The sequence below is a fragment of the Kogia breviceps genome, chromosome 12 (genome assembly GCF_026419965.1).
Source record: "Kogia breviceps isolate mKogBre1 chromosome 12, mKogBre1 haplotype 1, whole genome shotgun sequence".
Taxonomy (NCBI): Eukaryota; Metazoa; Chordata; class Mammalia; order Artiodactyla; family Physeteridae; genus Kogia; species Kogia breviceps.
The window spans coordinates 7369162-7392674 of NC_081321.1; the positions used below are offsets into that span (position 1 = coordinate 7369162).

General features: G+C 37.9%; 1 protein-coding gene across 1 annotated transcript; it reads right to left on the reverse strand.

Moving 5' to 3' along the window:
- Positions 1 to 6581: 6581 nt before the first annotated feature.
- On the reverse strand, positions 6582 to 23300 carry LOC131767396 (putative C-type lectin-like domain family 1). Its single transcript, XM_059082672.2, has 6 exons — positions 22983 to 23300; positions 19671 to 19757; positions 17885 to 17983; positions 13520 to 13689; positions 9041 to 9153; positions 6582 to 8227 (listed from the first exon to the last, which is right to left on the reverse strand). Exons 1-6 carry the CDS (start codon positions 23284 to 23286, stop codon positions 8071 to 8073), a joined length of 930 nt encoding a protein of 309 aa, XP_058938655.2. The 5' UTR covers positions 23287 to 23300; the 3' UTR covers positions 6582 to 8070.
- Between the last annotated feature and the right edge of the window lie 213 nt (positions 23301 to 23513).

The following is a 23513-nucleotide window of genomic DNA, read 5'->3' on the forward strand; positions in this document are numbered from 1 at the left end:
TTTTAGTTTGATGTAGTCCCACTTGTTTTTTTTTAATTTCCTTTGCTTTTGGTGTCAAATCCAAAATATCATCACCAAGACTAATGTTAAGGAGCTTATTGCCTATTTTTAACTCTAAGAGATTTTTGGTTTCAGGTCTTACATTCAAGTCTTTAATTCACTTTGAGTTAACTTTGTGTATGAGGTAATATAGTGGTTCGGTTTCATTACTTTTTATGTGGCTGTCCAGTTTTCCCAACACCACTCACTGAAGAGATTGTCCTTTCCTCATTGTATATACCTGGCTCCTTTGTCATGAATTAATTGACCATACATGTGTGGCTTTATTTCTGGGTTCTCTATTATGTTCCATTGATCTGTGTGTCCATTTTTATGCCAATATCATCCTATTTTTTTTTTTTTTCGGTTATGTGGGCCTCTCACTGTTGTGGCCTCTCCCGTTGCGGAGCACAGGCTCCGGACGCGCAGGCCCAGTGGCCATGGCTCACGGGCTTAGCCGCTCCGCGGCATGTGGGATCCTCCCGGACCAGGGCACGAACCCGCGTCCCCTGCATCGGCAGGCGGACTCCCAACCACTGCGCCACCAGGGAAGCACTATCATCCTGTTTTGATGACTATAACTTTGTAATAAAATTTGAAATCAGAGAGTATGATGTTTGCAGCTCTGTTCTTCTTTATCAAGATTGCTTTGTCTACTCAAGGTCTTTTGTGGTTCCATACAAATTTTAGGATTGTTTGTTCTGTTTCTGAAAAATGACATTGTAACTTTGACAGGGATTGCATTGAATCTGCACATTGCTTTGGTAGTAGGGACATTTTAACAGTATTTATTCTTCCAATCCATAAGCATGGACTATCTTTCCATTTATGTGTGTTCTTTAATTTCTTTCATCAATGTCTTATAATTTTCAGTGTATATTCAGCTCCTTGGTTAAATTTATTCCTAGGTATTTTATTCTTTATGATACAATTGTAAATGCAATTGTTTTCTTACTTTCTCTTTCTGCTAGTTTGTTAATAGTGTATAGAAATGCAACAGATTTCTGTATATTGATTTTGTGTCCTGCAACTTTACTGAATTCATTTATTAGTCCTAACAGTTGGTAGAATCTTTAGGGTTTTCTGTATATAATATCATGTCATCTGCAATAGTGTCGGTTTTACTTCTTCCTTTCCAGTTTGGATGTCTTTTCTTTCTTGCCTAATTTAGCAATTACTTATGTTGAGTTGCTCTCAATGTCTTGAAGACTATAGAGAAACAAAATTTTTCTAACGATGCTTGCGAAGAATGCCCTTGTTTAATGGCTCCCTCTGCTGGAGAGAGTCTGCACTGCTTGTTGTTATCAGCTACAACTTGTGCAGGGACAAGCTAGCCAAGTTCCTAGAAATATCTGGAATTTTCCAGGAAATCAGGTTTCCTGAAACCACTGCTAACTGCACTGTGAGGGGGCTGAAGACAGGGTTGGTCTGCTCTTTCAACATTGCAGACACATCTTCTGTTAAAACGAGGGCACTGATTGGGAATGAACGAGATCTTGAAAACTAGAATGGGACATAGGGGAAGATTCCAATCAAACGAGGGATATGAAACTAAATTCCATCGAGTCCTTTTTGCCATTAGAAGTATCCCTGTGACCCCTGTGTGAGCAGGTTAACTTCGTTTTGCCTGAAGAAACTGTATTGGCCTCCCTTAAGAAGAAGGGTCCTGAGGTGAGTGAACAGGGGGCTTACTTGAATCAACAGACCACGGCCCCCTCAGTCAATTCCTAGACACGAGTCAGTTTACAGAGCCAGAACCTCTTTAATTAAGGGGCGGGGGGGCAAGTCCCTTGAGGAAGGGCCCTGCTAAACTGGCAAACTTTTTATAGTTAATCTTTTCCCCACATTTCCCCAAAGAGATCTATGACAAGTTCCCTGGGTGACTGTGCATTGCGAAAAGAATCAGACTTTGGGGGAGTTATGGGCACTGACTCCGACCTGACACTAATTTCAGGAGACCAAAGACATCACTGTATTACGCTAGTCAGAGTAGGTCAATAGAAGAAGATCAGACAATCAATGAAGTTTTGGCTTAGATCTGCCTCACAGTGAGTCCAGTGGGTCCCAGAACCCATCATGTGGTTTTTCTCCCAGTTCTGGAATGTAAACTTGGAATAGACCTACTGGAAAGCTGGCAGAATAGCCACATTGATTCAATGACCTGTGTATGAAGAGTTGTTATGGTAGGAAAAACCAAGTGGAAGCCACTTAGAACTGCCTCTTTCAAGGAAAATAGCCAACCACGTTACTGGAGGGAACACAGAGACTACTGTCTCTGTGTTCCACCATAAAGGACTGAAAGAAACAGGGGTGGTGATTTCCAACAAACCCTCATTCAATGCACCTATTTGTCCTGTGCAGAAAAAATGAATCTTGAAGAATGACAGTCAATTATTGTAAACTTAACCAGGTGGTGACTCTTTTTTTTTTTTTTTTTCTGCGGTACGCGGACCTCTCGCTCTCGCGGCCTCTCGCGTTGCGGAGCACAGGCTCCGGACGCGCAGGCTCAGCGGCCATGGCTCACGGGCCCAGCCGCTCCGCGGCACGTGGGATCTTCCCGGACCGGGGCGCGAACCCGCGTCCCCTGCATGGGCAGGCGGATTCTCAACCACTGCGCCACCAGGGAAGCCCCAGTGGTGACTCTTATTGCAGCTGCTATCCCAGATGTGATTTCATTGCTTGAGAAAATTAACACCTCCCCTGGTACCTGATATGCACCTATTGACCTGGTAAATGCTTTTTTCTCAATACGTGTTAGTAAAGACTACCAGAAGTTGAGATTACATAGCAAGACTTTAATGCCATTTGGGCAGGTAAGCTTCTGCACCTCTGTTATGCTCAGCTGTATTTTCTTCTTCCTCTCATTTCACCTTTGTCTTCTCTTTTTTCCTTTCCCCCTCCTCCTGCCTCCTTCATGTTGGCCTCCTTTTAACTTTTCCTTTCTCAGATTATCCTTCTAGGTATTCATCATAAATTTATATTTTGCACAAGGATTTTGTTGTATCAGCTTTTGCATCCTCAATGAATCTGACTGGCTTTTATTTTCCTCTCCAAAATCAGGTTTTTGTTCCCAACGTCTTTCCCCATCGTGTCCAGGCGCTGTTTTGGTTTTGGCACTATCAATATCAATTGCACAAATGGTTTTTGCCAACCAGCACCAGGTATATCTGATGTTCAGATGAGTTCCAATAAAAACAAAAGTATGCTTTCGGCTCGCAAGGCCAGCAATACATCTTCACTGTCCTACCTCAGGGATATATCGCCTCTCCAGACTTACAATTTAGTCTGCAGAAATCTTGATCACCTTCCTGTTCCACAGGATATCACACCAGTCCATTTTAATGATGATGTTTTGCTGATTGGACCTAGTGAGCAAGGAGTCTCAGCTAATCTAGACATATTGGTAGTTTGCATGTCAGAGGGTGGGAAATAAATCCAACAAAAATTCAAGGGCCTTTGACCTTAGTGAAATTTCTAGGAGTCTAGTAGTGAAGGCATGTCAAGTGAACTCTTCTAAGGTGAAGAAGTTGATGCATCTTGACTCTCCTACAACCAGTTTCGGAGGCAGTATATGTTCTAAATCAGAATACACGATATCATTCTGTTTTCCCCATAACCAGGATTCAAGAACCCAGGAATCAAGGAGTGGAAATGAGAATGTCACCACACTATTACCTCTATCGATTCACTGGAAAAACTTTTGCTTCCTATCCCTGTGACCTTAGTATGCTTTACTGGTCTATAGGTCTTAGTTCCAGAAGGAGGAGTGTTTCCATCAGGACCACAGCAGTGATTCCATTAAACTGGAAGTGAACACTGCCACCCAGGCAGTTTGGGTTTCTCATGACTCTGAATCAATGGGTGAAAAGGGGAGTTACCATACTGACTGGGTTAATTGATTCAGATTCTAAGGAAAAATTGGACTGCTACAACACATTAGAGGAAAGGAAAGATATGTCTGGGATACAGGAAATTCCCTAGGGCATCTCTTAGTACTACCACATCCTGTGATTAAAGTCAAGGAAAATTACAACTGCTCAATTCAAGCAGAATTTGTGGAATGAATGTTTCAATCACTCTACCAGGCAAAGAATTACAACCAGCTGGGGTGCTTGCTGAGGGCCAAGGGAATATGGAATGCATAGTGGAAGAAGGTAGTTGTAAATACCAACTATGATCATGTGACCAGTTGCAAAATGAAGGCTGTAATTGTTATAAGTATTTCTGCATTATTTTGCTATGAATATGTGAATGTATATATATGTATATTTACACATAATATTTGTTGTTTTCCCTCCCTTATCTTCATATCTTATGTTAAATAAGATGTATTTATAGTAGTTAACTTTAATCTCAGTATTTAAATTACATGATTATCAAGGAGAAGACTGAACATTGCCCACGGACTTTGCATCCTCTTCTGTGGAAAGTTGAACATGTTTTTAGTTGTATGCGAGATAGATGTATCATATTAGGCAGAAGCATAACTTTGTTATTGTCTTTATTTGGAGATTAAGTTTGGTTTAAGAAGATTAAATATGGGTGCCAAATGGACAAAGCATGGGATGTGATGGTAAGTTTTATGTGTCAATTTGGCTATGGCTAAGGTATAGCACTCCGTCATTCAACAAACACTAATCCTGGTGCTGCTGTGAAGGTGTTTGGTATATCTCATTATCATCTATAATAAATAGGCTTTAAGCTAAGAATATTATCCAGAGGTAACCTGGGTGGGCCTGATCCAATCAGTTGAAAGGCCTTAAAAACAAAACTGAAGTTTCCTGAGAAAGAAGAAATTCCTTCTGTGGACTGAAGCATCAACTCCCGCTGGAGAGTTTTCAGCCTGTCTTTCCAATCATCTGGTTATAAATTTTAGATTTGCCTAGCCAGCCCCCATAATTGTGTAACCTAATTCTTTGCTATCTATCTATCTATCTATCTATCATCTATCTATCTATATCTTAAATTATCTATCATCTGTCTATTTTTAGCTCCCACAGTGCATAAGCAAATTTCTTGCAATAAATTTCTCTGTTTCTGTATAGCTATCTATCTATCATCTATCTATATCTATCCTACTAGTTTTGTTCCTCTGGTGGTACCCTGGCTAATTCAACTCTCTTCATTGAGAATTCTGGTGACTCTTCTTCACCACAAGAGGAATGTCTCCTGTCTAATGAGTGGCTCATGGATCCCTTCTGCTGTTTACACAGGGCCACCAGTTGGGAACAAGTAAAATCCATACCTCATAGCAATCAGGCCCCATGAATCATGAGGTCCTGGCCATGGGGCCCCATGTATCCTTTTAGGCTGCCACTAGAGGGTGATATAGGGTCTTTGAATAAATCAAATTTGATTGTTTATAGCAATCTTTTTATATATTAATAAATTAGTTGGGATTTTTTATCTGTGACTGAGGTTGACCTTTATTTCTTTTCTTTATTTATATCCTTTTGAGTTGAGCATCACAATTTTTTTGATCTATAAAACAATTTGGGATATTTTGCTTCTCAAATGATCTCTGAAAGAGATTGTGAAAGATTTACTTTACTTTTTTTTTTTTCCAGAGCCTGGAATTTTGTAGAATGTTATAATTTATAGATTCAATTTTAGCATAGTTAAGAAAAAAAAAATTTAAGTTTCTTCTTGTAAGAAGTTTAAGTTGTGTTTATTTGTCTAGAAAATGTTCCATCTAAATTTTCAAGTCTGTTGTCATAACATTGTTTATATTATCCTTTTTTTTTTTTTTTTTTTTTTTTTTTTTTTTTTTTTTTTGCGGTATGCGGGCCTCTCACTGTCGTGGCCTCTCCCGTTGCGGAGCACAGGCTCCGGACGCACAGGCTCAGCGGCCATGGCTCACGGGCTTAGTTACTCCGCGGCATGTGGGATCCTCCCGGACCAGGGCACGAACCCGTGTCTCCTGCATCGGCAGGCGGACTCTCAACCACTGCGCCACCAGGGAAGCCCTATATTATCCTTTTATCTTTTTAACATGGACAAAATCTGCTGAAATGTACCCTTTTTATTTTTGAGATTGCTTATATGTGTTTCCCTCTTTGTATCTTTATCAATCTAAAAGTAGCTTTAACAATTTAATTGGTTTTAAAAAATGCAACTGTATTTCATATCTCTATTTCATGTTCAATTTATTATTTTTGCTCTTAGTTTGGTAATTTCCTTCTCCTTTATCTTGGATATAATTTGCTGCTTTTTATATTTTTGTACAAATGTTCAGATCATTGATATTCAGCATTTTCAGAATATGCATTTCTTTTTAAATTTAATTTAATTTTTTTTATACAGCAGGTTCTTATTAGTTATCCTTTTTTTTTTTTTTTTTTTTGCGGTATGCGGGCCTCTCACTGTTGTGGCCTCTCCCGTTGCGGAGCACAGGCTCCGGACGCACAGGCTCAGCAGCCATGGCTCACGGGCTTAGTTGCTCCGCGGCATGTGGGATGTGGGATCTTCCCCGACCAGGGCACGAACCCGTGTCTCCTGCATCGGCAGGCGGATTCTCAACCACTGCGCCACCAGGGAAGCCCAGTTATCCATTTTATACATCAGCGTATACATGTCAATCCCAATTGCCCAATTCATCCCACCACTACCCCTACCCCCCGCCACTTTCCCCGCTTAGTGTCCATACGCTTGTTCTCCACATCTGTCTCATTTTCTGCCCTGCAAACCAGTTCATCTGTACCATTTTTTCTAGGTTCCACATATATGTGTTAGCATACGGTATTTGTTTTTCTCTTTCTGACTTACTTCACTCTGTATGACAGACTCTAGGTCCATCCACCTCACTACAAATAACTCAATTTCGTTTCTTTTTATGGCTGAGTAATATTCCATTGTATATATGTATCACATCTTCTTTATCCATTCGTCTGTTGATGGACATTTAGGTTGCTTCCATGACCTGGCTATTGTAAATAGTGCTGCAGTGAACACTGGGGTGCATGTGTTCTTTTGAATTATGGTTTTCTCTGGGTATATGCCCAGTAGTGGGATTGCTGGATCATATGCATTTCTGATATATATTTTCCTATAAGCACAACTTTAGATATGACCTCCACGTTTTGACCTACATTATCACTCAGTTAAAATTATTTTGTAATTATTATTGTGATCTTTTGATATGATCCAGACTATTTTCAAACAAATAAATTTTTTCATATTATATTTTTGTTATTTTTTTCCTTTCTTAATATTGCTTAGTGATATTGCTAAGGTATATATTTTATGATTTCAATCCTTTGTAATTTGTAGAGCTCTTTTCTTTTTTTTAATAGCCCAGCTGAAAGTCCATTCTATAAATGTCCTTTGTATAATTGAAAAGAAAACGGCAGTTGTTTCATGTACTGCTCGATAGGTCATTTCTGTTAGATTTGTTAATTTTTTTTCAAGTCTTTCCCATACTTAAATTTTTTGTTTGTCTTAGCCATTTTTTGAGAGACTAGTTTTTGTTTTCGTTGTTTTTAAATATACCCTGACAATCTTGTTTATTTGTAGGGTTTGTTGACTGACATTCAACATAATTACTTTTATATTTGGGTGTAAATCTCTTAGCAGTTGCTTTTTAAAAAATGAGTATTGAGAAGTCAAAGGGAGTTTTTGTTAAAAAAAAATAGCAAGTATATTAGCACAATCAAAGAACTCTTCTTAATGGAATTAACCAAAATGCATTGTTATATATAACACTGACTGCTCTTGTAAGAAATTGGGTTATGTTAGTGTGGGTTCCCAGACTAGCCAATTGAAGCTCCCAGACTGAAGTTCCAAAAATACTGGCAAAACGAGACAGATGATTGAATAACTAACTACATTGATTATTCACGTGTAAAAGTCTATTCATCATTTCTACTCATTTTCTAAAACACTTTATTTTCTCTATTGCCCTTTGCACACTTCTGAGAAATAGTACTATACCCACATGAATCATAAATGGACACACTCACATACAGCCCTCTAGGACACATGCTATCCTCTGAACTTTCTTATGATCTGAGCTCAAGCTTCACGTGGTGTCTCTCAGTCAGACAAATAGAGACGAATTTTCTGCCAAGTGGATGACAGTTGACAAATCCACTGATGATGTTTCTCACAACTTTCTTTAGCTATCTCAGTATAAGACACCAGGGCACACTTCATACTCCTGGTCTGTGGCTTACTTTCTTTCTTTGAAAACCTATAGAAAGAAAGCAAATGGTTACCTTTACGTCAGCCATGAATATATGCATATGTCAAGAGACTTAAAAGGAAATTTTTTTTTTTTTTTTTTTTGCAGTACGCGGGCCTCTCACTGTCGTGGCCTCTCCCGTTGCGGAGCACAGGCTCCGGACGCGCAGGCTCAGCGGCCACGGCTCACGGGACCAGCCGCTCCACGGCACGTGGGATCTTCCCGGACCGGGGCACGAACCCGCGTCCCCTGCATCGGCAGGCGGACTCTCAACCACTGCGCCACCAGGGAAGCCCCCAAAGGAAATATTTTTTAATTTTTTGATGAAAATATAATCATTCAAACCATTTAAATACACAACAGTATGATGGGTAAAGCAATTCTTCCCACTTTTAGCTTTATTTCTCAAAACCTCTCTCCAGAGAAGTTAATACTTCATTAGAGATAGCTAAAATATTACCTCTGACTTTTTTATCATTTAAAAATGGATCACTGTAAGAAATAAGCAGAAAGTTATGTTTTGTAAACGAAACATGTGCACTCATAAGAGAGTTTATACTTGCTAATTTACCTCTTAGATAAAAAGACAAAACCAGGCAGCGGGGCAAATCCTGTTTCTCACATAAATCTTCTGAGTGGCTGGAGGGAGATTTCTTTTCTTCCTCAACTTTCTGTTTGAACCATTTTATAGAAATATTTATCAGACTGTAAGAGTCAGGAAATTTATACCTGTTCTATCAGTTCAGGGCCAACAATGTCAAACGTCTCTATCTTGTCACATACAATATGGGATTAAAAGCACAAAAAATGCAACAAACTTACAGCTGGGGGTCAAAAGTGCTATTGTCCACCCAGGTCCATAATTCCTCTCCAGGAGGCATCCTCAGACCAACCCAATAAGAGGCTGAAGGACGTAGGTTCCGCCATAGGAAACTCTAAAGAGAATAGGAAATGTTACATGAAACAGAGTGATTCTGACAGATGCAAGAAAAATACCGCAAGTGCACCTTCTATGTGCTTGGCACCGCACTAGAAGCTGAGAATGGACAGGTTAGACATGCTCCACGCTTTCAAATCGATCACAGTGGAGGGAAAAACTACTGCAGCTCGAGGGGATAACCGCTAAACAACAATTACGCACAACGTTAGTAGATACCAAAGCTAATCAGAGTCCAGCTCCCTGATTTGAGTCCTAGCACTACTATTTACTACTACACATCTTTGCACAGTTATTTTTACTTCTGTATTTTTCCAATCACTAAAATTCAGATTATAATAGTACTATCTCAAAGAGCTATTAATGTTTTGTTAATAAATAATATTATTAATCACTGCCTGGCACATAATAAATGTTCCTTGCATAAATGTTAATGATTACTACTAAATACAAGTATGAAATAATATCTAGAAGCAAGAGAATACACAGGGAAAGTTACAGAGAGAAAGCAATCTCTGAGCTGATGGGACGCATACTGTTCATAGTTTTTTTTGTTTGTTTGTGGTTTTTTTAAAAGATTTTTTTGGTGTGGACCATTTTAAAGTATTTATTGAATTTGTTACAATATTGCTTCTGTTTCATGCTTTGGTTTTTTGACCACGAGGCATGTAGGATCTTAGCTCCTGACCAGGGATCGAACCCACACCCCCTGCATTGGAAGGCAAAGTCTAAACCAGTGGACTGCCAGGGAAGGCCCTGTTCATAGGTTTTTGTGGTTTTTTTGTTTGTTTGTTTGTTTGTTTTTGTGGTACGCGGGACTCTCACCGCTGCAGCCTCTCCCGTTGTGGAGCACAGGCTCCGGACGCGCAGGCCCAGCAGCCATGGCTCAAGGGCCCAGCCGCTCCGCGGTACGTGGGATCCTCCCGGACCGGGGCACGAACCCGCGTCCCCTGCATCGGCAGGCGGACTCTCAACCACTGCGCCACCAGGGAAGCCCAACCTCCTAGCTCTTTAATGTGGAGTTTCAGTTAATCATTACGTGATGGGCTAGATTTCCTATTTGTTGTTGCTATGGTTATCCTCACTGTTCCACAGGTTTCAAAAATTCTGTAATGATATCTGGTGTTTAGCTGGTTCCCAGCCCCTGACTTCCACCCACAGAGCAACGTCTCCTTAACCTTGACCATTTAATTTTTCCCTGTGCGGGTCTATTCTAATTTTTCTACTGTGTCTCAGAGAGGATCTCTGCACATTCTTATTTCTCTCGTGTCCTTTTCCCAGCAGTATTCTCCTTGACTTCTTATTTGAAAGTTGTTGGATTGGTAGTAAAACGCGGTGAAGGGAGTGGTCTTTCTTGTTCCTATTATGCCGCGGTTTTAGGCAGGCACCGAATCTCTGTGTCTTCAGTGTATGGCCTTTCCAGTTCTGCGGTCCCTACCCTGGCTGTAGTTGTTGACCCAGCGTGCATTCTTGCCCCTCCCACAGGAGTATTTGTTCCCCCTTATCCTCTTTCTCACCTACAATGACACTTTATCAGTTCCCTAAGGACAGCTGTGTTTGTTGCCCTTCTCTCCCCCCACACACATTAAATTAAGCTTTTGTTCATAGCGAGGATAGCAGACAGGGAGAGGGTCTTGGTGGAATTTCTTGCTACTGCGGTATTACTGCTGTTTTCTTCTACCAGATCCGAACCACAGTGAACACTTTCTTATGGTTCTTTCCAGTCTTTCTTTGAGAGCCGTTGGAGTCTGTAGAGAAATAGCCTTCAAGAGATCGTAGAATTCCTCGATTTCTGCAGACATTAGGAGCTTCACACTGTCCTGCACCCGATACTCCTCCTTAACTCATTCTTTTCAATTATTTTGGCGGAACTCTTCTTTCCCATGTCTGGTGTCTGATTTTGTCAATCGCAAGTAAGTGAGGATGTGTTTCTTCTCTCCCACAAGTGCCTGCTTCACCCTAGATTTTGGCTCTGCAACATCAACTCTCCAAAGGATTTGAAAAAAAGCTGGCAATTTAGAGTCAACTTAGCTTTTATTCATTGTAAAAGAGGGAGCAAAATTACTTCCAGATCTTTGCACATGGAGTGAAAGCCGTAAATCTCCCTTGCTTTTTAAAATACATTTTTTCACCTCCTCTTGTTCTCTCTCCCATCCTCCTCCTCTCCTTTTTCTTTCTTTCTTTTTTTTTTTTTTGCCATGTGAAGATGCATGTGTATTCTAGATGGACTAATAATTTTTTTGGTCACCTTATCTTTAACTTATTTGGGAGCTGGAGAAGTATTTTCTAGAAAATTATTTTCTGTTTCATAGAGTAATGATTCTTCTGTAATAGATATTTTACCTGACTTTGGACTTTGGAGAAGTTTCAAATGGAGATACTTAGGCAGTAATACTATGCTGATTCCTTTTGGGTTTGTATTTATCTTTGAAAGGGAACAATTGTGTTTGGCCCATTCATTTGCTTAAGAATTTGAAGAGGTGTAACCTAAATTGGAGGAAAATTCCCATTAAACTATGTTGTCTCAGTCCCACTTTTTTCCAAAATCTGGTTTCTTGATTGCCCAGGAGACATGCTTTCCTACATTTCAGCATTTTTCCCCTTTGATGGTGAGCAGGAAATAGATGAGCTTTTTTTTTTTTTTTTTTCGGTACGCAGGCCTCTCAGTGCCGTGGCCTCTCCCGTTGCGGAGCACAGGCTCCGGACGCGCAGGCGCAGCGGCCACGGCTCACGGGCCCAGCCGCTCCGCGGCACGTGGGATCTTCCCGGACCGGGGCACGAACCCGCGTCCCCTGCATCGGCAGGCGGACTCTCAACCACTGCGCCACCAGGGAAGCCCAATAGATGAGCTTTTAATGAAATCTTCCATCGTACTGTTTCTCCATGCAGTGATTTATTGCCTATTCCTTTCAGGGCATTCTTTTTTTTTTTTTTTTTTTAACATCTTCATTGGATTATAATTGCTTTACAATGGTGTGTTAGTTTCTCCTTTATAACAAAGTGAATCAGTTATATATATACATATGTTCCCATATCTCTTCCCTCTTGTGTCTCCCTCCCTCCCACCCTCCCTCAGGGCATTCTTGTCAGATGTTTTCCAGTTGATACCTGCTTCCCCTTTTTAAAAATTGACATCTAAGTGAAGAAAAAAGTCTCTTAGTCCTTAATCTATTTTTGGATTTGGTTCATAACTGAACCAATTTGGACTGCATGTGACAAAGAGTTTTACAGTTTGGTATTTGGGGTTACACTGGTTACACTGGAGATAGTTTACTTCTCTTTTTGTTTTTCTTGTTGTGGATTTCTGTGAAAATCAGGATTTTTTTCTTCCCCTTCAAAAGTTTCAACAGCTGCCCTGTTGTAAATAACTCCAGGTGGCTGTTGTTCAACCGGGATTGTAAAGCACCGCTAGTCATTGAGTTTTCTGAAACTGAGCCTTTGACATAGCTTGTGATTCCAACATACTAATTCTCATGCTGAACCTTTTTTTGATGTTTGCCAGTCCTGGTGGCGCAATGGTTGAGAGCCCACCTGCCGGTGAGGGAGACATGGGTTCGAGTCCTGGTCCAGGAGGATCCCACATGCCGTGGGGTGGCTGGGCCCGTGTGCCACAGTTACCGGGCCTGCGCTCTAGAGCCCGCGAGCCACAGCTGCTGAGCCCTCGTGCCGCAGCTACTGAAGCTCATGTGTGTAGAGTCCGTGCTCTGCAGCAAGAGAAGCCACCGCAATGAGAGGCCCGTGCGTCGCAAGGAAGAGCTGCCCCTGCTCACTGCAACTAGAGAAAGACTGCGTGCAGCAGCGAAGACCCGACGCAGCCAGAAAATAAAAAATAAATTTATAAAAATAAAATCAATACTGGCCTTATTTAGAAGGTTTAGTGTCCAACCTTCTTGTAGCAAAATTTCAATCTAAATTAAGCCAGAGCTAGAAAAATACGAGTTTTCTTCAACAAAGAGCAAAACCTAATGAGAAGGACTATGCTGTATTTCCTTTCCCCCAACATCATCTTTAATTTCAGCTGCCATGCAATCTGATTACAACTTTTGTGAGCAATGGATTAAACATGGGAGATGAGATAGATATTTCATGGCATACATTTAAAATGAAATCTGGTAAACAGTGGGGTTCACTTGTAGAGAAGAACTTAGATATATAATACCAAATGAATTCCTCTTATACCTAGCCAAAACAAACAAACAAAGCCTAAGATAATAATATAGTTTAATGATTCATTCAACCAATAATTGTGTAGTTAATAGCAATGAAGTTTAAAAAATTTATTTCACAGAAATTTTCAAATTTGTAACACAAAGAAGGTATTGCAGTTGTGAAGGATGCTATAATCTCCAAATTTTATATCTCACCATATCAATGATGTCTTGGATCACCATGAGATGTGAATTTTTCATGACACAGTCATTTCTACTTTCATTCCAAGATTTCTCACTTTTAGCAATCCAGTAACATTTCCCCCCATGTAGCTTCCAGTCTTCAGAGGGGCATGATTTATGAGCAGTAGAAGAGTTGAAAGAAACTGGAAGGAAAAAGGATAAGTAATTAAAAGGAACTTGCAACTGTATCCCTAATACTGTGTGTATACTAATTAAAGCTTCTCAAAATGTGTTAAATTATGGCCTAAGCTTTCTTTGACAAAAGTAAGTGCTTTTCTCCCTGTGGATTTTGAAAAAAAAAAATGAAGATTAACAGAATTGCAATATGTGTATATTGTTTCTCTCTTTCTTGTTTCTTTCTCCATTTAGTTTAATTCTCTTAAAAATATATTATGCTTTCTATCAGCTAGGCAATGCACAGACACTAGGATAAAGCAATGGACATCCAGCCTCAGGGAGATAAAAATTTGGGGGAAAAGTAGAAATTAGAGAATTTAATTAGTGGTCTGCCAATGAACCAGACCTTTTGAGAATTATGTATCACACTGGAAGAATTTTTCTTGGGCAAAATTTGTGTAATAGATGTCCTCCAAAACTCAGACAGATTGATCTACCCATGTAAATGGATCTTGGCATCCAAAAATGTGCTGGTAACAGATAGATGTAATTTATAATATTTGCCAGTAGATTTAGATGATGACACATAGGTATCCTATACATACCAATAATTTATTTTCCCCTGAAATAAATATTCTTTAAAAACACACATATACATATACACAATGACTTGAAGCCATTGAAGAGTAAAAAAAGCAGGCAGATTTTGGAGAGTAGGTGACCCTTGAAATAAGGTATGACAATTTAGAAATTTCCCATTTTTACAACTTTTGCCTAAGACAGACCAATGTTGGTGCCATGTAGAATGAGCCAAATTTTGGTAGACAATTTGAAGTCTCTCTAGTCTGAATAACCAAAGAACAGAATTGGGGGCAACTACAGATGTTGAAAATAAAGAGTAAATTCCATAAAAGAAAAAAACAAAAGGTGTGCATCAACTGCTGTGTGTAAAAATTTTCTAAGTCCCTGGCTGATGAATGTGGAAGCTAGATTACAGCTAAAGATAAAAAAAAAAAGAAGAAGAAGAAAAGAAAAAAGAAAAAAAAAACTAACTTGAGATTTAAACTGCTGCCCCAAAAATAGAAATTTAAATGAATCAAACCATACCAAGAAAAATCAACACTTTTTGGAGAAAGGATCAGAATCAGTCAAATTTTTAAAAATCAAATACTTTAAAAAACAAGCCAACATTTTTTAGCAGGAAATACAAACATGAGATTTGGTCACTGAGGACTTTAGATATTTAAATAATTATATGTATCATAAATAATGATGTTTACATTATTTTAAGAAATAAAAGAAAAAATTAGAAAATGATCAGATAACAGGAGACTATCACAAGCTAACTGGAGGGTTTGAAACTAAGTCCTTAGGTCTGAAAACTATAATCATTGAAATTAGACTCAGTGAATGAGCCTACAGCTTAGAAACAGGAACAGAGAGAATTTGTGAACCACAAGGTATATCTGAAAACATTGCCAAGAATTCAGCACAAATTGACAATCATGAGGACAAAAATGAGAGGTTAAATGAAATGGAAGATAGAAATCAAAGGCCTATCTAACATCTAATTTAAGTCCTAGAAATAAAATACAGAGAAGGTAGACAAAGAATTAGGAATGACGGCTGACTAGTTCTATTTTTACTTTACATATTTTAAGTTTACTCTATTATTTTATTTATTTTTTATTTTTTGAATTTTATTTTATTTATTTTTTTATACAGCAGGTTCTTATTAGTTAACCATTTTATACATATTAGTGTATATATGTCAATCCTAATCTCCCAGTTCATCCCACCACCACCCCCCGGCCACTTTCCCCCCTTGGTGTCCATACGTTTGTTCTCTACATCTCTGTGTCTATTTTTGCCCTGCAAACCAGTTCATCTGTACCATTTTTCTAGGTTCCACATGCATGCATTAATATACTATATTTGTTTTTCTCTTTCTGACTTATTTCACTCTGTATGACAGTCTCTAGATCCATCCACATCTCTACAAATGACCCCATTTCGTTCCTTTTTATGGCTGAGTAATATTCCATTGTATATATGTACCACATCTTCTTTATCCATTCCTCTGTCAATGGGCATTTAGGTTGCTTCCACGACCTGGCTATTTGTAAATAGTGCTGCAATGAACATCAGGGTGCACGTGTCTTTTTGAACTATGGTTTTCTCAGGGCATATGCCCAATAGTGGGATTTCTCGGTCATGTGGTAATTCTATTTTTAGTTTTTTAAGGAACCTCCATACTGTTCTCCATAGTGGCTGTATCAATTTACATTCCCACCAACAGTGCAAGAAGGTTCTCTTTCTCCACACCCTTTCCAGCATTTGTTGTTTGTAGATTTTCTGATGATGCCCATTCTAACTGGTGTGAGGTGATACCTCATTGTAGTTTTGATTTGCATTTCTCTAATAATTAGTGATGTTGAGCAGCTTTTCATGTGCTTCTTGGCCATCTGCATGTCTTCTTTGGAGAAATGTCTATTTAGGTCTTCTGCGCATTTTTTGATTGGGTTGTTTGTTTTTTTAATATTGAGCTGCATGAGCTCTTTATATATTTTGGAGATTAATCCTTTGTCTGTTGATTCATTTGCAAATATTTTCTCCCATTCTGAAGGTTGTCTTTTCATCTTGTTTGTAGTTTCCTTTGCTTTGCAAAAGCTTTGAAGTTTCATTAGGTCCCATTTTTAAATTTTTGTTTTTATTTCCATTGCTCTAGGAGGTGGATCAAAGAAGATTTTGCTGTGATTTATGTCAAAGAGTGTTCTTCATATGTTTTCCTCTAACAGTTTTATAGTGTCCGGTCTTACATTTAGGTCTCTAATCCATTTTGAGTTTATTTTTGTGTATGGTGTTAGGGAGTGTTCTAATTTCATTCTTTTACATGTAGCTGTCCAGTTTTCCCAGCACCACTATTGAAGAGGCTGTCTTTTCTGCATTGTATATCCTTGCCTCCTCAGTCATAGATTAGTTGACCATAGGTCAACACAAGCCTACCTCAAGAAAGAAGAAAAATCTCAAATAAACAATCTAAACTTACACCTAAAGGAACTAGAGAAAGAAGAGCAAACAAAACCAAAGTTAGTAGAATGAAAGAAATCATAAAGATCAGAACAGAAATAAATGAAATAGAAACAAAGAAAACAATAGTGAAGATCAGTAAAACTAAAAGCTGGTTCTTTGAGAAGATAAACAAAATTGATAAACCATTAGCCAGACTCATCAAGAAAAAGAGGGAGAGGACTCAAATCAATAAAATATTTTATTAAGATGAAACAAATTTAGAGTTGGTATCCTTTCCTGATGGATTGAAACTAGGATTCTAGGACCTGTTATAGATAGGATTATCTGTAACAATAGAAGGATTAGAAAACAAGTTAGACAGAATTTAAAGCTAGAGGTTTATTAAATACCACTGTTACTACCTGTATCAAGGGTATAGGAGTACAGTAATATGCTTTTGTTCTGGGGATAATGTCCCACAGAATTTGCCCTCATAGTCTCACTAGTTAAAGAAAATTAAAGTTTTTAGAATGTGGTCAAGGGGGCTTGGGAACATCAAAATCTATTTTAAAGTTTTAATGAATGCCTAGAATTTGAATGTGCCTTATAACATGGACTGGTAAGTGTTTTTAATAGAATTATATATGGATGTTCAAAAAAAGAAAGGTATATCGTTTTTCAGTACAGAATTAAATTAACAATTAAAAATAATAAAGAAAACAGCTGGAAAGAAAAAGAAAACAGAAAGGATAAATGACTGAGTGTCTTCTTGACTTTAAAAAGTAGGTAAATACATTCAGAGGAGAAAGCAAGACAAAGATTACCATTTACAGTTTTTTACATGTAATAACATTAAAAATTGACAAAAAGCTACCTGATATGATCATGAATTTTAAGAATGAAAATATTTTGATTACATGCTGTGCCTGCACCTGTCCCAAAAGAACTTAAAAAAACAAAATGCAATTATTCCAATATAATACCTCTAAATTCATTTACTACTCATTATATAAGCTTATTTTTCTCATTTGTCTTGGATCTTTAAATATTTTTGTCAAGGACTGTAATAGGTCCCTGAAAAACAATGATCTAAACCATCCCTCTGTAGGGGTAGAGGAATCTCCTCTTTATTCAGATATACCCAAGTAAAATCCACACTACTGTCCATACTTGTTTACTCAGGAATTAGGCAATATAAAATAACATTACCTACTGAGGTGCTTGTTTCAGATTTATTTTGCCCAGTACAGTATTTCTCTCTTGATTCATTATTTAATTTAGTATGTCTTGCAGATTTGAACTGGATAACTAATAAAAGAAGAAACATATTTTCCATGTTAAATACAAAGCAGAAAAGCATTGGGTTCTAGAGACTCTGAAGTTCATTAATGTGGAAACTCCATAGTAATTTAAATGATTAAAAATTTAGAGGGAAAAACAACATTACTTTTTCCAAGATTTGGACGTTCCCTTGCAAGCATTCTTGTTAATCTTATTAATGTTAACTTTAGGGGAATCGGAAAAATATGACCTGGGACCAGAAGGATACTCACTTGTTTTTTTTCTGGAGTTTTCATATTTATTTTAATAAACACAAAATAACCAGCTCTGGATATAAGCCTCATTTGGAGAGTTGTGTTTTGTGAGTTCTTATTAACTGTATCAGGTATCACTTGATTCATAGAAAGGGTTTTATGTGTTTTGATTTCAGTTCATGATTCTGTTCCTTTTGAGATTGCACATGTAAATCCTACACATAGAAGGGTAGGGAGAGCCCAGAGTATTTTTCGACCTTGAAGAAGACAGCTCTCTTTCCGATGGCCACTTAACTGAAATTACTTTTGGTAATTTATAATCTCACAATAGTGTGTATTAGGCAATTACATCTTTAAAATCTATTGTAGTAACAAACAAATCTGTTTTACTAACAAAAAACTGTTTTGATAACAAACAAATCTATTATCTTATAACAAAAAGAAACACAGCAGAGATGGTTTCTTGTTTTTTGTTTTGGCCCCGCTGTCTGGTATGCTGGGATCTTAGTTCCCTGATCAGGGGTCGAACCCATGCCCTCTGCAGTGGAAGTGTGGAGTCTTAACCACTGGACCACCAGGGAAGTCCCAGCAGAGATGTTTAATGCTAAGTATTTTTGCTTCCTCCCCTCAATGTTAAAGCCCCAATTCAGCCATTGACTAGTTACAGTAAACTAGTCAAACCACTTGTCACTCTGGACTTTGGATTGTTCACCTCAACTGGAGGTTTGACCTTTCTGATCTCTAGAGTCCCGTTCAGTTCTAGAACTCTATGACTCTGCCTCGAATTACTAATGACATTCATAATTACTAATATCATTCACAAGGGCAACGTAGGCAGACACAGCCTTTGCCTGTTCTAGAGTTTGGTTTAATCTGGAAATCTGAATTCCTTAGAATATATATATCATCTGGGAGTTTTTCTCCAAGCATTTATTCAATAAAATATTAAAATAATTGTCACATGAAATTGGGCTATGTTTAGCTATAGCCACAGTATATGCGTATAATTTTAAAATACTTGACTGAATTGATTGATTTTAGACAAACTTCCCATCCATGAATACAAGGTTGATGATGGCGTCCAGGAGTAACTAATATGAATAAGCTTAAGCAGAAATATGCTTCATTATTTAATTGGCTTTCACTGACCACAGTTTCAGAGAAGATGGTGTATAACTCACTACCAACTGCACTGGGAAATGCATTGTGCATAAAATGCACTTTATGATTTTGGTCTTAAAATATAAATCTAATCTCTTTATCAATGAAATGAATCCATAATATGTATTATATCACAAGCTGAAGTTCTATGGAAAGCCTCTAATTTTAATTGCATATCAAATTTCATGCTTTTTGTGAAGTTATAATGTATAGGAACCGCTTGAACAGCAAACACAATTACAATAGGTGGTGCTAAAATAATACTTTGGGATAAATAAATGGTATTGATAATTACTTACCAAAAATGCTCAGCACAATTACTATTACAAGAAGGATGATAATCATTGCACATCCAACTTTCAGGAAAATTCCATGGTGGTGAGGATCTATAAAATTGGATAGATTTCACTAATAAGCCCAGTAAATAATTCCTTAGGTAGTAAGAGGTAGGGAAGGGCTGAATAAACTTTGTCAGTTATGCTCTTGAGTTACTTTCCTTTGAAATATGTAGATACAGCTCCCTTTTACACACACACACACACACGCCTATTTGGTCCCCTGGTTTGTGAAAAGGGGGACCTAGAAAACTGTGAATAGATGTAAATTTTTCCTTGTTGATTTACCATACATATTCCTCATATTAATCTTAACTATGATTTACTCTCTGTACCCCTAAGTTTTTATATAAGACTGTGAAACTCTCCAGTCTCTAATAAGCTTACTGACAACACTCACTTATTTGGATTGATCCGTTCTTTCATGCCTCCTCCTTTATACAATACACCTATTTCCTGTGAGATGTAACTGTAATTTCATAAAATCATACATTTTAAAATAAAAGTAATTTTAGGGATAATCTTGTCCAACATTCGCATGTTAAAAATGGGGATTTCGGGGCTTCCCTGGTGGCGCGGTGGTTGAGAGTCCGCCTGCCGATGCAGGGGACGCGGGTTCGTGCCCCGGTCCGGGAAGATCCCACGTGCCGCGGAGCGGCTGGGCCCGTGAGCCACGGCTGCTGAGCCTGCGCGTCCGGAGCCTGTGCTCCGCAAAGGGAGAGGCCACAACAGTGAGAGGCCCGCCTACCACAAAAAAAAAAAAAAAAAAAAAAAAAAAAAAAAAAAAAAAAAAAATGGGGATTTCAAGTCCACAATCACACAGTTACTTGATAGCAGAGCTGAGACTGTACCTTGGGTCTCTGGACTACCAAAATTAGTACTGTGTTCACTATCTACTCGATCTTTTGTACTCGAAAGATAGATAAATCATAAAAAGAAACTGGCATTTTTAGCTTTGGGTTGATAGTTAAAACCAATAGGCTCTTATCCCAAATAGTTACAGTATATCTATTCCACTAGACATGTGATATATACATACACACATACAATATACTGAGAGTGTCCTACTATAACTGATGTTGAAATATAACCAATTACAAAACCAAGTGTCGAGACATTAACCTGAGTGTTTATTTAGTGGAATCCTACTATAGAATATTTTGTCCACATTATTATTGTTATTAAGTAAAACATCTCTAGCGAGAATTTATTAATTCTCAAAACACTAAAAGAAGTCCATGTATTTTCTTTTATTAGGCAAAACAACGCAAAGTATACCAGTCAAGGCCATCACCAGAAGAATGTGATAATATCCCAACACACATTTCTAGTGTGAAGGACTGGGATTACAGACCTAAAAAGCTGGAGAATAAAGCGTCAGAGTTCATGAAAGGACTAATATTAGGGGTACTAGGTCATTCTTTTAGGCCCCTGAAGTAAAGGTTATAAAAGCATGCATTTCTGAATCTTAGCCTGGGATATTCTCAGTGGAATCATACTTTGTTACTGAGATTTCACCCAGTGTCATGGTGATAGCCCTCTTTGTTTTATATCTTGGAGAACTGATGAACCTACAATATTTAAAGTGTTTAGTATAAATGAGATCCATTTATTTAGTTACCCATTTATTCATCCGCCTACCAAGCATCTATCGATTGCCTGCTATGTGCTTAGTACTGTGTGAGGTGCTGGGTATACAAAGATTAAGAGATTAGGGAGAGGGTTTCAACACATATGAGGCTCTGAAATGGGAAGGAATATGGTAATTTTAAAGAGCAAGAGAAAGTCAACAACCAGAGCAAAATAAGTGAAAGTTACCAAGTTAGAAGAGAAAGGCCAGGGATAATTGTGTAGGACTCTGTAGGACATTACAATCCAATGTATCAAATAGTTCTTTCCCTCTTCAATGATATGACACATGAGAACAGAAGTTACGTTTATCCACAACAGAGACATGCAGTGAAAGAGTAATATGATATTTGACTTCTGGTCATAAGCATGACTGCAGGTAGATAATTTAATTTTTATATATTCATATTTCTTCATTTTTCAAGATTAGAATATTGGACTGGACAGCATTAAAGATGTTGTCCCAAGATCTTTAAACCAGGAAAAGAGTAATGTTCTGTCCATAAACAGAAGAAATTAAATCCTGGAACGTAGAATCAAAAATACTGGTTTTGTTGCTAGAACTGAGTTAAAATAACCTCTAGAAACATGGACCAATTATATGAGATTTGGGGGGAATGGGGGAATAAGGGTACAGGTCTAGTCCATGTTATTTTTCACACGAAGTTCCATTAACTCATATAAAATGAAAGCTCCCAGTCCATTGAGAAAAGAAAGCAGAAAAGCCTCTATTCCGCAAGTTAGAGAGATAATATTTAAACACAGGAAATAACAGACTCTTGCAACTGGAGAAAGCAACTCACCAGATCCACTTGAAAACTGCAAATGCATAAATATAAAAGAAAAAATACATTCTTGGGAAATAATAGAAAAGCAAAACATCAGATTCACTCCACAAGGACAAAGCACCCTGAGGAGACTTTAAGTTATTTAAACATTTTTATAAACTTTACAATATAAAAATTCTTACCCTAGAGAGGAGAATATAAATGCAACATGGACATTTCCCTAATGCTTCATGTATAAATACACTGGATTTGAAAATCTAGTATTTCTGAGGTGGTTTGTGTTTAAGGTTACAGTCTTTAGCTGTGCGCCTATCTACTCACGTTCCAAACATACGCTAGTTACTCAGACAGTCGCTAATTCTAAACTTCAGGAAATGAAATAGTAACATCTTATGTCTCTTTAGTTTAGCTTAACATTTTTATCCTACCAATATGCAAATTCCAAAAGGCTAAATAACAATGTGAATAATTGCCAGGGATATTTTTCTCAGTGGAAATGAGTTGATCATATTATTTTAAAAGGGCAGATTTGATTGGCGATGAGTAAAGCTGTAGAGCAGAAAGGGATTATGAGTATTGATGTCACCATGGGAGTAACATAAATGTTCACCACAAGAAATATAAGGAATAGAGGGTCTATGAAAACCAAAAGCAAAGTTCTACATATTAAGGCTAAAGTTACAATTAACTTTATAACACTTGGTGTCATTAAAAACATTCACTCTTATTCTTGCATTCAGTAAGTTTCGCTTTGAATCCAGTCTCCTATTTCCAGTAAGACAAATACAGACACAGGACAGAAATAAGGGAGATTAAAAGCAAAACTTTAATTTTAATAAGAGTTCTAAATGCAACTTACCAGATCTCTGACGTGAAGGTGAATGTTCTGAAGATGAATGTTTGATATCAGCATAGATTATATCTCCAGCCATTGCATATGTTAAAAAGAGAGAAAAGTCGCAAGTAGTAGTCTGCTGAAGGAGTCCTATATTTTTGCAAACTTCCTGTAGTGAGATAAATTGAGATGGATGATTTCCTTCCCCTCTCCCAAGTTCGGTGGGTTTCCTCAGTGAATAAAAGGTAAGAGCAGTGCGTTCAGCCTTATCACTCAAGGCAATAGGTTTTTGAACACTTGTATGATATGGAAGAAAACTACTATCCATGCAGTATTTTCTTGCTCTTCAGTTAGTTTTCTGCCTACATTTGGAATAATTTCAACTTTTAGTAATACTACAGAAGATATTGCATACTTTCCTCTATAAACCACTTCCTCTTTTAGCTAAGAAATATTCTCTGGCAGAAGCTTTTTGACCTTCTAGTGTTTTTCTCCAAAGTGGAATAGCAATTTAGAAGGGAGGACAAGGAAAAAAGAGGATTTTTAATATGAATG

Bases quoted from the DNA above. Each gene is read 5' to 3' on its own strand.
- LOC131767396 (XM_059082672.2), bottom strand. From the start codon at position 23,286: ATGGATAGTAGTTTTCTTCCATATCATACAAGTGTTCAAAAACCTATT. The intron at 17,984-19,670 runs GTAAGTAATTAT...TTCTTTTATTAG, and splicing joins AATTGTGCTGAGCATTTTTG to TTATCCAGTTCAAATCTGCA. The intron at 13,690-17,884 runs GTAATGTTATTT...TTTTCCTTCCAG, and splicing joins TGAAACAAGCACCTCAGTAG to TTTCTTTCAACTCTTCTACT.